Source organism: Pungitius pungitius, chromosome 18 (genome assembly GCF_949316345.1).
Source record: "Pungitius pungitius chromosome 18, fPunPun2.1, whole genome shotgun sequence".
NCBI lineage: Eukaryota > Metazoa > Chordata > Actinopteri > Perciformes > Gasterosteidae > Pungitius > Pungitius pungitius.
In genome coordinates, this window is record NC_084917.1 from 6,098,351 (window position 1) to 6,112,261 (window position 13,911).

The following is a 13,911-nucleotide window of genomic DNA, read 5'->3' on the forward strand; positions in this document are numbered from 1 at the left end:
TGGGGATGGGGGGGGGGGGTGGTTTCATTGAGAGTATTTAATTCAAAACTGATTTTCGATTTTCGATTCCAAGAGGTGACAGGGAATTAGGAACAGATCTGTCCATGGTGCTGAAACTGTGAGCGCCACTGACTGGGGCTAGAGGGCACTGTAACAGCTTGTTTGTTTTTATAATGCACAACAAGCATATGCGTGGATCTATCCATATATCTGTCCATCTATCGGTCCATCCGTACATCTACACATCGATCCATCCATCTCTCCATCTATCTATACATCGTAAATATATATAGCACGCCAGAAATATTTATTAGATAACGCAATGCAGAATATGTATTACATTACCACGGTCATTTGGGTTTGAGAACTAAAATCTAGCCGTTTAAAATATAGATAATACATTAAAAGCTACATACAGTATATTAGGCAGGCGTGCATCTTTTTCAGTTCTCCGGACTGCCACACGGAGGCGACAGAGTGCCATAATTTAGCTACACTGGAGACGCTGGTTGGGGGTTTCTGCTTTATGCGAGTTGCACCCGGGACTGAGAGGACGTATTCAACCGTGTGCTGTGATTTTAGTCGGATAATCCTCACGTATTGCCACTTAACTTGGCAAAGGAAATCGTAACGAGCGGGGCTAAGGTAAAGTGTAGAAAGTACCCGAGGAAGCGCAGCTGGTTTATGTGCGACTTAGCTAGCTAGTTCGAGGTGTTGCTAAGCTAACTTGTTGTGTGAGCGGAGACTAATGAAACGTTAGCGTATTTCATTTTGGATCAGGTGTAGTTTGTTAATTTACCGTCGCAATATTTCCACTGGGTTTGGATTTAAACAGCATGCCGGCCCCTCTAACGAGTTGGTTGTGTGAAACGAAACGGAACTGAGAAAATACCAAAAAAGTAAATTGTTGTTAGCGCACTAGCTAGCACTAGCTAACGTCAGTTGACATCACGGAATACGAGGGCGACCTGTTCTTTGAAGATGCGCATTGTTGTCGAGTGTGTCTTTGCAACGAAGACACCGGCCACATTATGACACACCTTTTTGTTCCCTTCCATCCAGATTTATTTAACTTGAAAGGAGCGTCAAGACATTTGCTGCTGCGTCTCCGCGCGCTGTAACGGAGGAAATTTAAAGCCCGTAATGTTCAATCCGCACATCCACCATCACCAGCAGCAGCAGCAGCAACAGCAGCAGCAACAGTTTCACCAGCACCTGCGGCAGCTACAACAACTTTTCCAGCAGCAGCCTCCGCCTCCGCCTCCCCAGCCGCCTCCGGGGCACCATGTCGGCCATCATCACCACCAGGCACAACGGTAAGCACATTAACTCGAGACCGGGGATTTGACATGGGCCTCCATGTGGAGGGGGGTGGGGGGTGGAGGAGAGAGGTCCGTGGCCGGCGGTAGATGAGCGTGCGACGGTTTGTTGTTATGATGGTGTACGTGGATAATCCGCTGCGGTTAGCCATGCAGCACTGGCATGGCTTTGTACACATTCGGTTTGTTATTGTGACCGAAGATAACTCTAACCCTAACAGCTCGCAGGTTCCTCTGCGTTGGAGGTTTGTTCGGTAGTCAAGCGATGTTTTGCGAATCTTTTATAAAAAAAACATCAGGCTATTGTCGTGTTATTTGGCCTGCCCAAAGGAGCATTTCAAAAACACTTCATACGAAGACTACTGGCCAGTCCTTCTAGTTCTCTAGTGAAACCCCGTGTGTCACGATAGCTGTCCGCTTTGTTTACTGGATCTTGCATCCATATCAAGACTCAGGTCGGACAATACAGACCTCGTGTTTGTCCTGAGGGTGGGCCAAAGCTTTATCAGACTAGCCCTCCATATCATACCTGTTGTTTTGGACACATTCCCATGCTGTCCTTTGATGAAACCGTTGGATGTTCAGTCACTGCCTTTTTTTCAGCATGTGATTATATCAGGTCACGCTTGAGATTGTACGAGCATTGATTTCGAACACCGTTTAAAGGTCATTGAGTAATGCTTTAAAACAAATATGGAAGGAAGACGCCCTCTGATAAAGGTTAATCCATGTCAGAGCTGTAACACGGTTGCACATTAGCATTATAATTAGGAAAAACCCTTGTGCGCACATGTCCATATCAAGTCATTTGGCTTTTCACTTTGTATTTTTTGCGTTTTCAGATCAATTCAAAATGGTACAGATGTGTCAAATAGAATTCCCGGTTAGTAAGAAGAATGATTTTACCCAACCCCTGTGTATCCCGCAGGCTTGTCTGAGGCTTATTATTGGTAAATGATGCTGCATTTTTAAGTTATTTTATTTATTTATTTTGCAGGGACAGTACACACCAATCAACAGTTGTACTGTGAGTTAGCCAGATAGGCTAATTTCCATCTGCTGTCCCCGGCCAGCTGTTTTACACTTGTTTATTTGCTGTGCAGATCTATTCCTGTTGGTTCCCAGGGAGCTCCTCCCCCCAGGATGGTCAACCTGTGCCAGGCAACCCAGACTACCCTTATTGCCCCCAATCCCATGCTGCAGGGGGCCCTCCTGATGCAACAGATGCAGGGTATGGTTCGGATTATAGTGAACACGCAGGGAGGGTTGTACTGTTTTTTTATGCTTATTTTGTTCCATGCTTTGCTTCAATCTAGGTAACATGCGGGGCTTCAGGATGGGTGGACAGCAGTTCCACCAGTTCTTCACTGCTGGGTCCAGGTCCTCTCTGCTCGGGCCAGTTCCCATGGGGATGGCCATCAAGTCCCCCATGATGGGATACCCAGCCGGTCGGCAGTTCCACCCGCATGCTCGCTACTACAACAACACCGCAGCGGCCTCTTCCATCACTGCTGCAGTAATTACAACAGCCCCCATTACATTGATTACAATCACTTTGTGGGTTACTTTTTCTCAAGCTATTACTGTACACCATAATTGCACAGTTGACAAATGCAGCAAGGTTTGATTGACTAAATCAGAATTAGTGGAAATGACGTCAGCGCAATTGAAGGTGATTTCAATATGGTCACTCAAAGAAACCAGGGTGGACGACCGTTGATGAGAGAACAACACGCAGCAAACCATTGGCCAAAATGTCAGCAGATCATTTCATGGTAGTGAAGGCAATATGAACCAAATGCAAAAATATAAAGCAGAAATAATTGATCAATGAGTCAAAGTTCTGGCTAATCAATGTAAATGTTGACTGTATGTCATAATATACTAAATGCTTGGATTTTGCAGAGTTGATTTGTAAATGAAAATGTTCTCAGTCAGTTTAAAGCTGCTTATCCTTCGTACAGGGTTGCGGGGGGCCCAACATCGGGCAAGAGATGGGTGTATAAAATATATTGATGGTACAATTGGTTAGGACCCAGCCATCAACAAGTTGACCAAGCTCTCAAATCATTGTAATAACTGTCATTAAATCTAACAACATTATTTAAATGCAGGGGCTATTATCAGTTATTTGTCAACAAACCCGTTGGTGCATATTCAAAACCCAACAAACCCAATTATATCCAGCTATTAAAAAAACAAACGTTGTTGAACATTGTAGTTGTCTGATTGGTGCTTTTGTTAAATTCTCTAATCTGCACCTTCCTCTCAGACTTTGATCGGTAATCCTGTCCTCCCTCTCCTTGTGCAGGACACCGCAGCTCGCCAGCCCGACAGGAAAAGGGACAGCGACCACATGGCTTCAGGGAGCACAGACGACCAACCAGCAGCCGGCAGCACCAGTGAAGCTTGTGACAAGACCAACACAGGTAGCGAGCTAAACAGCCCTGAAACGTGCTGATGGGCGACGGTGATACAGCGCGTGTTGTGTGCAGTATTGGAGCCGATCGATGGTTATCCTTTCTTATGCCTACCTTGTGTGTTTCCAAAAATCTTTTCTAACCACAGATGGTGCTGTGGGAGGAGTGGATGAACCCACACAGCCCTCTGAGGAACAGCTTGAAGAACCTGAAGTGAAGAGGCAGAGGACAGATGGGTAGGAAAAATGACTGGAAATGTAGTTCTGCTGGAGAATTCTTGACCGTGTCGACAGTCTTGTCCATGGAAGTAAAAATAGTAGCAAAACGAAAACTGTAAATGGGGGGACGAACAGTTTTTTCCCAACCTCCTCAATATTTATTCTTTGACTCTGGCTATTTTTCTCTCAGGTCAGAGGAACCCAAAGACCAATGTGTTGTTGAGTCTCTCCCCATTGCAGATACAGATGGGGAAGTTCTGTCTTTTGAGTCCAACGACCCAGAGGACGGCCAGCCTGACGGTAAAACACAGAAAACTAGAGTAGAATGTTTGAAATACACCTTTTTCACCGAGCAGTAATTGAATCTAAATGTATTCTAGTTTAGGTTTGTTATGTTCCCTTTCTTCTTTTCCCAGACTCCCTCATTCTGGAAGAAGGAGGCTCCACGCGGGGATCGGATGTGGTTGAGGCGCGGGAGAAGTGCGGAGTTGCTGAGGTGAGAGGAAACTTTATTTGAGATGTCATTTTGGGCCCAACGCTGGTTTGTCAACCTCCTGTATAAAGGTTGTATTTTTCATATTCCGCTTTATTTATTTCATGTATGACAATTGATTAAGTTGTGGTTTGCGATCTCTCTGTAGGCGAGCAGCTGCTTGTCGGCACCGTCCCCGTCTGGCAAGCTGGGTGAAGATGACCAGCAGGTTGATCTACTCCCGGAGGAGATGCCACACGGTAAAGCTGCCCCTCCGGCCTCACCCGAGAACCAGGAGTACGAAGAGGAGGGCGTGGTGGAGGGCAACAAGTTTTACTGCTATCTCTGTAGCATTACCTGCTACAACCAGCAAGTAGGTTAAATGTGCACACTCATTAAGATACGCAAGTAAATGGTATGTGCAGAAGTAAATAGATGATAGTGTGGTCGGGAATGTGCAAAAAGCTGAAATAATTCTGGCTAATTTATTGAACTGTTCTCTTCCATCTTGTTTTTTTTTTTTCTTCTTTAGAATTTTAGGAGTCATATGAACAGTGTTTCCCACCAGCAGAGGATGATGGAGATCCAACATATGAGCAACGCTTGTCTGGTCACCCTGCTTCCCAGAGTGCAGGAGTCTCTACAGGAAGCAAACAAAGACGGGTACGTTTCAAAACATACAAATATGCTTTCGCTTTGTTTTGTAGTTTTTGGTAGAGTCAATATATCGAGTTTGAACGGTTAGAGATAATTAAACCCTTTTTATCTTACCTTAAAGGGTATCATTCAGGAGTTGGTTTTAAAAAGAGTAAATTATCCATGCAATAAATATTCTAACTGATCTGTGTTTTCTGCAGAGATAAGAGAGAAGACTCAAAGCACTGGTGTCCAACCTGTCACACCCACTTCACCTGTAGCATCATGGACCACCATCACACCGAGGAGCACAAAGTAAAGCCACTTTATAAACTGGCGCAATTCCATGCCGTAAATGTTGAGTTGATAAAGTATTTCAATGCTTTTTTTTTTACATCTGAATAATCCACAATGATCTGGTGTCTCTTCTTCTCTCCTCAGATCTCCAGCAGAACAGCCATCTCCTCCTGCACGGTCTGCAAGAAACACTTCAGGACCTCCCAGATCTTTGCGGAGCACTTGCAGTCCCAGGAGCACAGGCACAATGTGGAGAAGGTATCCGTGTCCAGAGTGATTTAAAAACATTACACAACAAGCAATTATTCCCCCCTTAAGTAAAGATGAAATCAAATCTTTACACTGAGCGTGCTGCTGTTGACTAGCTCGGGGAACAGGACGACTGCGAGGCTTTAGGCAAGCTGAGCGCCCCGGACACAGAGGGCTTCACATTGCAGGAGTCAGAGTTCAGTGAGATGAAGGAGGAACGACCAAATGAACAGGTGATTTGAATACACTTGTTTATAATTTCCTCCAATGAGACATTTGGGAGGATATACGTTCAACGTCACGTTTGGATAAGACCTGAAATAACACTACTGGTACTCATAGTTGGAGCATTTTGTTGTGGTATAGTTGTTTACTGTGTCTCTGGTGACTTGGTGCAGGATGACTGGTCCCGCGACATGGAAGTGACTTCAAATGACATTGCCAGCGATGAGGAGTACGACTCCAACACAGTCTACGGTAAGTGATGACTCCAGAGGGGCTGAATATTTCATGTGGTCTCTGCTTGTGCGTTTGTATTTGGGTTAACAACGAAGTGACAACTTTCCTCGTGTTCCCGCAGGGTCCGGTTTTTTTGTACCAGTCGCAGGTTTTATCTGCAGACTCTGCAACAAGTTTTATCACTTTGAATCTTCTGCCCTACACGGCCACTGCAAAACAATGAATCACTTTGAGAACCTCAAGGTTGGTGTTCGATGACTTCTCTCGCCTTTGTAAATCATTCTTGTTTCTCTCTGTTTAAGTAATTTGTTTCATTATTTGAACGATCACAGCTACTATCCAAGTATGCATGAACTCTTGATGAGCTGGTGTGCATTAACCCACTTGCAAGATTAAGGTGCTTCAATGCGGGTTATCCTTAATGGATTGAATATTACAACGTATCAAATTTGCATTGTTTTTGTATGCTTTCTCCTCAGAAGTACAGCGAGTTGCGAAGTCAAAAGGGTGCAGCTGTTGAATCTTCCAGAGAGTCTCCGCTAGCTGCAGACTGCCTCAGGCCTCCAACGGGAACCACCGCTGACTGTTTGGCTGAAAACTCCCACTCTCATGGCACTGGTTTAGGGACGGACCTGAACTCCATGAATCCCATCGTTGCACTCAGCCCATTGAACATGAAGACAGAAAGCCAGCAACAGGGGGAACCGGCTGAACCCGAGCAAAACTCCCAGGCCGCGACCGGCACGGGCAGCACGGACCAGGAGATCTGCCTCCACACGGAGGAGGAAGAGCGCACGTCCCGGGCCTCCGTGGCTCCGGAGAGTCCAGCTGAGCCGTCCGCCGGTAGCACAGAAGAGGCGGAGTCAGCGCCAGCAGCCGCTGCGGAGGAGGAAAAGGAGAAGGAAGCTGTCCCCGCAAAAAAGAAGGCAAAAACAACATCCAAACGCAGGTCAGGGAGGGCCGCAAACAGACGCTGAGTCAAAGATGTGAAAAGAAGAGGAGACCTCTAGGACCAGATGGGTCAGTATTTGAAGAGGCGCTTTCGTCAAACCGAGACAAAGAAGTGAACAGTCCTGCCTCTCTCCATGTTGGTTAAGCACACAACAGGAATAGGAGGAGTGATGGTACACAGTGTAAACATGACTTCTTATTTGATGATCTCCCAGGGTGGGAAATGAACACCTGGCGGCTATCGCATACATGTTAAATCCGTCATGGGTGGGATAGTATGTTAATATTGGCTCCCATCAGGTCATTGTTGCTCTTGAGTGAATCAACTCCTGCCTCCACTTGAGATTAATGATCAAAATTAGATCATTTTAACGTAAGCACATTTAGCTCTAAACAAAACCTTTTCCTTTCAACTACCTTAATGAGAAAATACACAAATCGCAGATAAAAATAACTTTTTGAGCATAAAGGCGTTCTTAGCGCCTCCAAGTAAAAACTACTGGATGAATTGCCTAGTGACTTGGCACACACACACACACACACTCATGTGCTCAGAGCCACCGGCATGGCTCTAGACTTGTTGGTATTGTATTTGAATAATACTCTGCTCAAGTAGAATGGGATTGGGACACTGATGTCAAAGTTATAGAAGCTAAATGCAGATTTAATTTATACATTATTTAATAAGTAGTGAGGCGTGAGTTTTCTAAAAATGCAAGGCAACGGATATATGAGGAATCAATTTCATTTATTGAGTTACCTCGACCATATTTACAAATCAGGTTATGTTTATTTTTGTTTTTTAACTCCATTATGCTAATGCCCCTTAAAATTGCTGGAATTGCGTTTGTTCCTTAAATGAACGGCATCCAGGCTTTTTAAAGGAAGCTGGGTTTAAGAAAAGAAAAGCTGGGCGGATCTACTGTTTACCGGTCTGTGAAGCTTTCATACCGAAGTGAATTTCCCACCCTGGTATCCTCCAGCATCAGAGTGTTGATAGTCAGATTTGCTAGTTGTCTAGCGAGCTAGATGAATAATGAATACAACCTTCAAGCGGAGACATTTTCAACGTCGCTTACAACTTGCTTACAATGCTTTTAGTGAGCTGACGTAGAATGTAACCGATTTGAAGGATTAGAGCGAGTGGTTTAAGGAGTGTTGGAATGGATGAAAGTGAACTTAGGTTCAAGGCATCATGTCGTAAAAAAGATTTCACATCTGCGTTTAAAAAAAAAAAAGGAAAACCTTGCATTCATGGACAAAACTGCATCGTGTGCATTTTGCTTATTTTCACTATTTTAGAGCTTGTTAGACTGAAACGGTTCATTTCATTTCCATTGAATGAGAATGCAGTTAGTAGTAGGGGCTTGTTTTTTTCAGTTAATCATTGCATTGCTTTTGTTTTCCTAATGTTTTGTTGGCTTTGTACACTGGATAGATGGAATCCCAGTGGACGTCATGAGAGAATGAGAAACAGTGCTGTGTCTGGAACTCTTCCTCCTGGGCAAACCTTAAATTTCAAATTTTGACTAGCAGTCCCATTGGGTGATTATCCCTGTTACAGATTATACAAATGTATATCTATAGTCCATGCATTTTATCAGACAAGGATCCAAGACTATTGTGCTTTGCTGGACACATTGGAGGATGTTTTAAACTACAATCGGTGGTTGTATGATGCATGTAGAAGCTCTTGTAGTCATAGTGGTGACTGTCACATGGTTAGTACTGCATCGTGTTCTATGAAACTGTGCTTTCAGAACAGAAGAGAGAGAAAAACAAGGACAAGTAAAGGATCATTTGAAACTCAGCTGTAAGTTTGTTATTGTATTTTTATTCAGCTAATAACTAAATTGAGATGAACAAACTGGTGTTTTCTAACTGCTGAAAGTTGTATGTATTTTGGGATTTTTGTTTTCTGTTTGGAGGGTATCATTTTAATTTATATTAAAATGTCTGACAATTCCCACACTTGACTTTGTGGCTAAGTCACACAAACACATGAGCTCACTCACAGCCATAACAGGTTAACAGATATATTTACAGTCACGCTGCAGATAAAATTGGATACACGTCTGTAGTATTGCAGATTTACTTTTTGGGATGAATCAACCAGGCGCAGAGATGAGCTATCACAAAGCAACACATCTACACCAAATGGATCGGCACACTACAAAGAAGTTTAACTATAACCCTATTTGGCCAAGAAGACAAATGCTTGAGATCAGGGTGAACTCTCGAGGAATGTTATACACAAGAGTGAGGAGTTACTAAATATTTCGATCACTCATTTGGAATCCTCATCGTCGTTATTCATGTCTTCCTTGACTGCTGAGGAGGGATCCCCGTCTGCAGGATGTTGCTCCTCTTGGGTCTGGGAGCTGTGCAATTGGGCCTTGAACTCCAGCCTGGCTTGCTGGTTTGACTCCATTAGTTCCTGCAGTTTGCCATTAAGTGAATCATTGCGATCATCCAGGTCATCGAGGTAGGAGTTAATCTGATCCAGCATGGAGTTGATGGATTCATACTCTGTGGATATGCAGCAGAGAGATCAGTCACTTCTGCCAGGCGAAGTGGAAAAACTGTTCTTACAGTAATGCATTTCCAGTGTAAAAAAGGCCATTAGGATGTTAGAAATAATCCCCCCCATTATTAATACTGTCACAATAAACCACTTTTTGACTATGCGTAATCATAAACAACAATGTCTACATGTCTAGAACAGACAGAAAAGGAAAACACACTCAGAGCTTGAGATGCACACATTTTCACACCCATAATCAATCTCAAGGTCAAGACCAAGCGAGATATCTTAAAATAAAAAGTAGATTTAACCTGTGAAGAAATTACTGCATATTTATTTTAAAATACCCTACACAACTTCATAAAGAATACATCCAAATTTGAGGAAAATATGGACCGATACTGCTTTTTAAGGCCGTTGTAATCAAATAGAAGCTTGCTGACAGAGCAAATTAGAAAAAGGATTTGAACAGGGATCTCCACAGTTGAAGCTCATTTGCGCATTACCTTCGTCCTCAAAATCATCTTCGTCGTTGATAATACCCTCGTCAATCGAGATGTTTGGATCTCCATTTGGTCCAGACATAATCAACCTTAAACCTTCACGTGTATGAACGTTACTTAATTACAAATAGTGTCACGCTTACAGCTAGCTGCCGAATGTTAACAATCGCTAGCTAGGTTGCCAGCTAGGTAGCATTTGCCAACTAATGAGCAACGGTTCCAGTTTAGCAAAATAATGAACTAACGTGAACTTAATATTAAATATGTGCCGTATTATTAAATAGTTTGTATAACTACGGACTCCAAGAGGAAGTCTCCGATGGCGCTAGCTAGCTTGACAGTTGTCATTGGCGAACGTCAGGTATTTGTTTACTGACGTGTTGAATGCTGGGAAATCTGTGGGCGGTGCTTTAAACTCTGTAAAGATCATCTTGTAGTACTCACAAGAGCACTCACTCTGTTAAGAAATCGAGATCAGTAGAGTCTTAAATCCTACACCTTAAATAATCTTCCCGGAACAACGAACAGAGTGAGCCCTCCTCTGAAGTTGCCTTCTTTGTTATTCCGAGGCTGTCTGATGATCTCAGTCAGCTGACCTGTTAACGCCTGACACAAGCCAATAAATACTTATTTTTAAACTGTATGGTTACCTCAGTTCACGCCGTTTATTGTCACAATAGTGACATATATAGACTTCAATGACGGCTCTGTGCTGAAGTAGCATATGTATTGTGTTCGGTTAAATAATACTAATTTTCTGCTTTATTTTATTTAATGATTTTCCGGGAATTATTACTGCCAAATCGGTTTCCGCAAATTCATTGTTGTTTGATAGATACCGTCATATTTGCTGAATTCCTAATTCTGACCTTACGCACCATGGTCAGTGGATGGCGCCACATATCATGTGACAGAATCAGCGACGACGACCCACGTGTACTCATTTCCTGTCAGCGTGGACCGATCAACAAACTCTTTGAAAAGTCTGCCTTGGAGGGTTGTTACGCCATGGACGAATTAGCCGCAGACATCAGAGCGTTTCTCCTCAACCACCCTTTTCTTCAGCTTACAGATAGCAAAAAGGTTCGCCCGCTACATCCATCTCACTGCACGAGTCCCCACTGCCGTGGGATGTTATGCTAGCCGCACTGCTAGCTATTCCCACGAGCTGTCTACTGCGAAGACTCGCGCCGTCTCCTAAAACTGTATTTTGTGGTTTTCAGATCAAATGTACTCTGAACGGCCACGAGATGCCATGCAACCTGGCGGAGCTGCAGAAATTCACTAAAGGGAGGAAATACGTGACGCTGAGTGCAGCCGCAGAGTTCAACTACAGCCAGTATGAACCTCATGTTGTTCCGAGCACCAAACAACCGTAAGGACACGAGCCTGAGGTTTTGTCCCCTTTGCACCGTCCTTATCTAACTTGACACGGCCGCGATGCTTGTTAACAAATTGCCACAGTTTGCCCCTCGTTGTGTAACTTTTCCGATGCCTCCTGTCTTGTTTTTCCAGTAAGCAGTTGTTCTGTAAACTGACCCTGAGGCACCTCAACCGGCAGCCACATCATGTCCTGAGGCATGTCAACGGGAAACGCTTCAAGAAGGCCCTCTGCAAATGTCAGTGCATCGCTTATCTACATGCTCTGCACTTTTCCTCCACCCACTAAGAAGACGCGCGCGTACACTGTGATGCTCACCGCCATCACCGTTCAGGAAGGAAATCAAAGCTATCGCTCGCAATTTCGCTTGGCTGGCATTTTCCAACCTATCTCTGTATATGAACAAAGTCAGAACGACACCACTGCCATCTCCACACCATCCAAGCAGTTATCAGGTCACAATAGTCACATAGAGTTTTGATTCAATCTTGACAAGATATTGCTTCAGTTCTTTTCAGTGTTGCCATAGTATTGTGGTGCTTAAAAAAACACCTTAATGTTACTTAATGTCTGTCCTCCATGAAGCTGTGTGTTTGCACCCTGACTCGGATATTTTTGACAATTGGAATAAACGTCACCCAGATCAGAAGCTTTTATAATATTCCATTGGTAATGTCACTGCAGCCCACCACTAATATGTTGGACATTTCACGCGGTCGACTTGATTGCTGACGTGACCTGTCTCCCTAGATGACGAGTGTGTGAAGCAAGGCATCGAGTTCGTTCCAGCCGCGCTGAAACAAAAACGGCCCAAAGACACCAGAGACGACACTCGCGAGAGGCCCTCGAATAAAGGCAGTACGTCGTGGGAACCCTCATCCAGTGACGACGATGAAAGCGACTCAGAAGACAGCCTGAGCGACCTCTACCCTCGTCAGTGTGCCAAGTATCTCCCTTTGAACGATGGCTACTGTGGTCTGGCCGCCCCGTCATGAGCCTGCTGCCTGACTTTGCTGTGTCGTGTGTTTCTACAGCGTCTATGTTCACCTTGAAAAACGAGGCTGAAGACGAGAAGCAGGGTGTTGCTCATGTGCCGGAAGACGACTTCAAGACAGACGAGGAGGAGGAAATGGAGGTGGAATCGCAGGGCCTGCAGAAACGGAAGAAGGTCTGTAGGAATCTGAAATTGCATATTTTGTGTGGAATTGGTGTAAATATCCGTCACTTAAGGCATTTGTATTTCCTTCACTGACATTAATGCTGTCATCTGTATCCTTTTCAGGTACAAGGCGGTGGTTTTCAGAAGAAATTCAGAAATAATAACAACAAATCGGGGCGTAAGAAATCTGGAAAAGTGCCAAATGGAAAGTAACAGGCAGAACGGCATTCTTACAGTGGTTTTGGAACTGTTAATTGGTCAGGGAGCCAATCTGCACTTCTAGTTTGGAGTAGTATTCCTCTCTGACCCGGCCTGAAGTTCAGTACAGGTGAACATCCAGTAGATTGTTCATATTTTCAGCATATGAAAGTTTTGTTTACCAAGGTGTGATGCTGCAAAGTTCCAAAGAGGCTGGGTCACGTGACGTACTGTCGACTGGATGAGTTGTGTTGTATGGTTTGTCCAGGTGTGCTGATGTGCTGATATAAAATACAACTGTTTGGATTGGAAAACATCGTGGGGTTTTTTTGTGTGTTGTTTTTTACCAGAATAGGTATAAAATGCGTAAGAAATAGGAAAGACCTTTACAAACGGCAGCTGTGTCATGTGACATCAAAGTACTATTCATAAAATAAATTTATTTATTTCACAAGAAAGAAATATAGCTTGACATCTACTTTTCTTTGTATATAATTTCTTATGGGGTTTAGACATTTCTCACAGGGGTCTTTATAGTATAGACTAGCTGAAGGTAGAGCATGAAAAACATAATTATGACAACAGCTCTTCCCGTGCAACAATAAATAAGTTCAGGGTGAACAGGTTGAGCCAAAAAACATTCAATCAAGAAATAATATTACTTTGTGTCTCCTGGCGCTCGATGCAACAGGTTCTTCTGATTTATAAGTGTAATTTATGATTCTGAAATATCTTGTACATCAATTTTGATGGCACATCATTTCTAGTCTTAACAGTGTTGACATTTAGTAGTAGATTACATCAGTTGTAATAGTGTACACTAAACTACAGTTTGTAAAATCATGTTTTTTTTTGCTTGGCTAACCTGAGTCCACGTTTAAAAGAGTTTCTCTGTGTCTTTGGTCTCTACAGTCAACAAGCCATCGGGCTTCTGCCACATTCCCCTTCACATGGCTCTTGTGGCAGTTCATCCTTTTTATTTGGATATCATCAGTCACCAACAGCCACATATTTGTCAGTTATTCGTTCGCAAAAGGTTAAATTAGAAAATAATCTGGTTGAAGACATTTGACTTTTGTTGAGTTATTGAGTTCTCCCTGCATCTTAAAGACCACAAGGTTTTAC

At 43.6% G+C, this 13,911-nt stretch overlaps 3 protein-coding genes across 3 annotated transcripts; 2 read left to right on the forward strand and 1 right to left on the reverse strand.

The window, feature by feature from the left end:
* The first annotated feature begins 43 nt into the window (after positions 1 to 43).
* Positions 44 to 8,988, forward strand: ciz1a (cdkn1a interacting zinc finger protein 1a). Its single transcript, XM_037484187.2, has 16 exons — positions 44 to 645; positions 1,063 to 1,316; positions 2,423 to 2,550; positions 2,636 to 2,835; positions 3,631 to 3,748; positions 3,888 to 3,975; positions 4,148 to 4,257; positions 4,374 to 4,453; positions 4,599 to 4,802; positions 4,962 to 5,092; positions 5,287 to 5,380; positions 5,507 to 5,620; positions 5,728 to 5,844; positions 6,010 to 6,088; positions 6,192 to 6,313; positions 6,550 to 8,988. Exons 2-16 carry the CDS (start codon positions 1,144 to 1,146, stop codon positions 7,045 to 7,047), a joined length of 2,256 nt encoding a protein of 751 aa, XP_037340084.2. The 5' UTR covers positions 44 to 645; positions 1,063 to 1,143; the 3' UTR covers positions 7,048 to 8,988.
* bbln (bublin coiled coil protein) lies at positions 8,836 to 10,434 on the reverse strand. Its single transcript, XM_037484190.2, has 2 exons — positions 10,052 to 10,434; positions 8,836 to 9,550 (listed from the first exon to the last, which is right to left on the reverse strand). Exons 1-2 carry the CDS (start codon positions 10,128 to 10,130, stop codon positions 9,309 to 9,311), a joined length of 321 nt encoding a protein of 106 aa, XP_037340087.1. The 5' UTR covers positions 10,131 to 10,434; the 3' UTR covers positions 8,836 to 9,308.
* A 276-nt stretch (positions 10,435 to 10,710) lies between these two features.
* On the forward strand, positions 10,711 to 13,667 carry surf2 (surfeit 2). The gene is made up of 6 exons (XM_037484189.2): positions 10,711 to 11,131; positions 11,272 to 11,423; positions 11,564 to 11,667; positions 12,180 to 12,362; positions 12,464 to 12,597; positions 12,712 to 13,667. Exons 1-6 carry the CDS (start codon positions 10,823 to 10,825, stop codon positions 12,799 to 12,801), a joined length of 972 nt encoding a protein of 323 aa, XP_037340086.1. The 5' UTR covers positions 10,711 to 10,822; the 3' UTR covers positions 12,802 to 13,667.
* The last annotated feature ends 244 nt before the right edge of the window (positions 13,668 to 13,911 follow it).

Coding starts and splice junctions, on each gene's coding strand:
- ciz1a (XM_037484187.2), top strand. CDS start 1,144: ATGTTCAATCCGCACATCCACCATCACCAGCAGCAGCAGCAGCAACAG. Junction 2,551..2,635: donor CCTGATGCAACAGATGCAGG/GTATGGTTCGGA, acceptor GCTTCAATCTAG/GTAACATGCGGGGCTTCAGG. Junction 3,976..4,147: donor AAGAGGCAGAGGACAGATGG/GTAGGAAAAATG, acceptor TTTTTCTCTCAG/GTCAGAGGAACCCAAAGACC.
- bbln (XM_037484190.2), bottom strand. CDS start 10,130: ATGTCTGGACCAAATGGAGATCCAAACATCTCGATTGACGAGGGTATT. Junction 9,551..10,051: donor AGATGATTTTGAGGACGAAG/GTAATGCGCAAA, acceptor GCATATCCACAG/AGTATGAATCCATCAACTCC.
- surf2 (XM_037484189.2), top strand. CDS start 10,823: ATGATTTTCCGGGAATTATTACTGCCAAATCGGTTTCCGCAAATTCAT. Junction 11,132..11,271: donor AGCTTACAGATAGCAAAAAG/GTTCGCCCGCTA, acceptor TGTGGTTTTCAG/ATCAAATGTACTCTGAACGG. Junction 12,598..12,711: donor GCCTGCAGAAACGGAAGAAG/GTCTGTAGGAAT, acceptor TATCCTTTTCAG/GTACAAGGCGGTGGTTTTCA.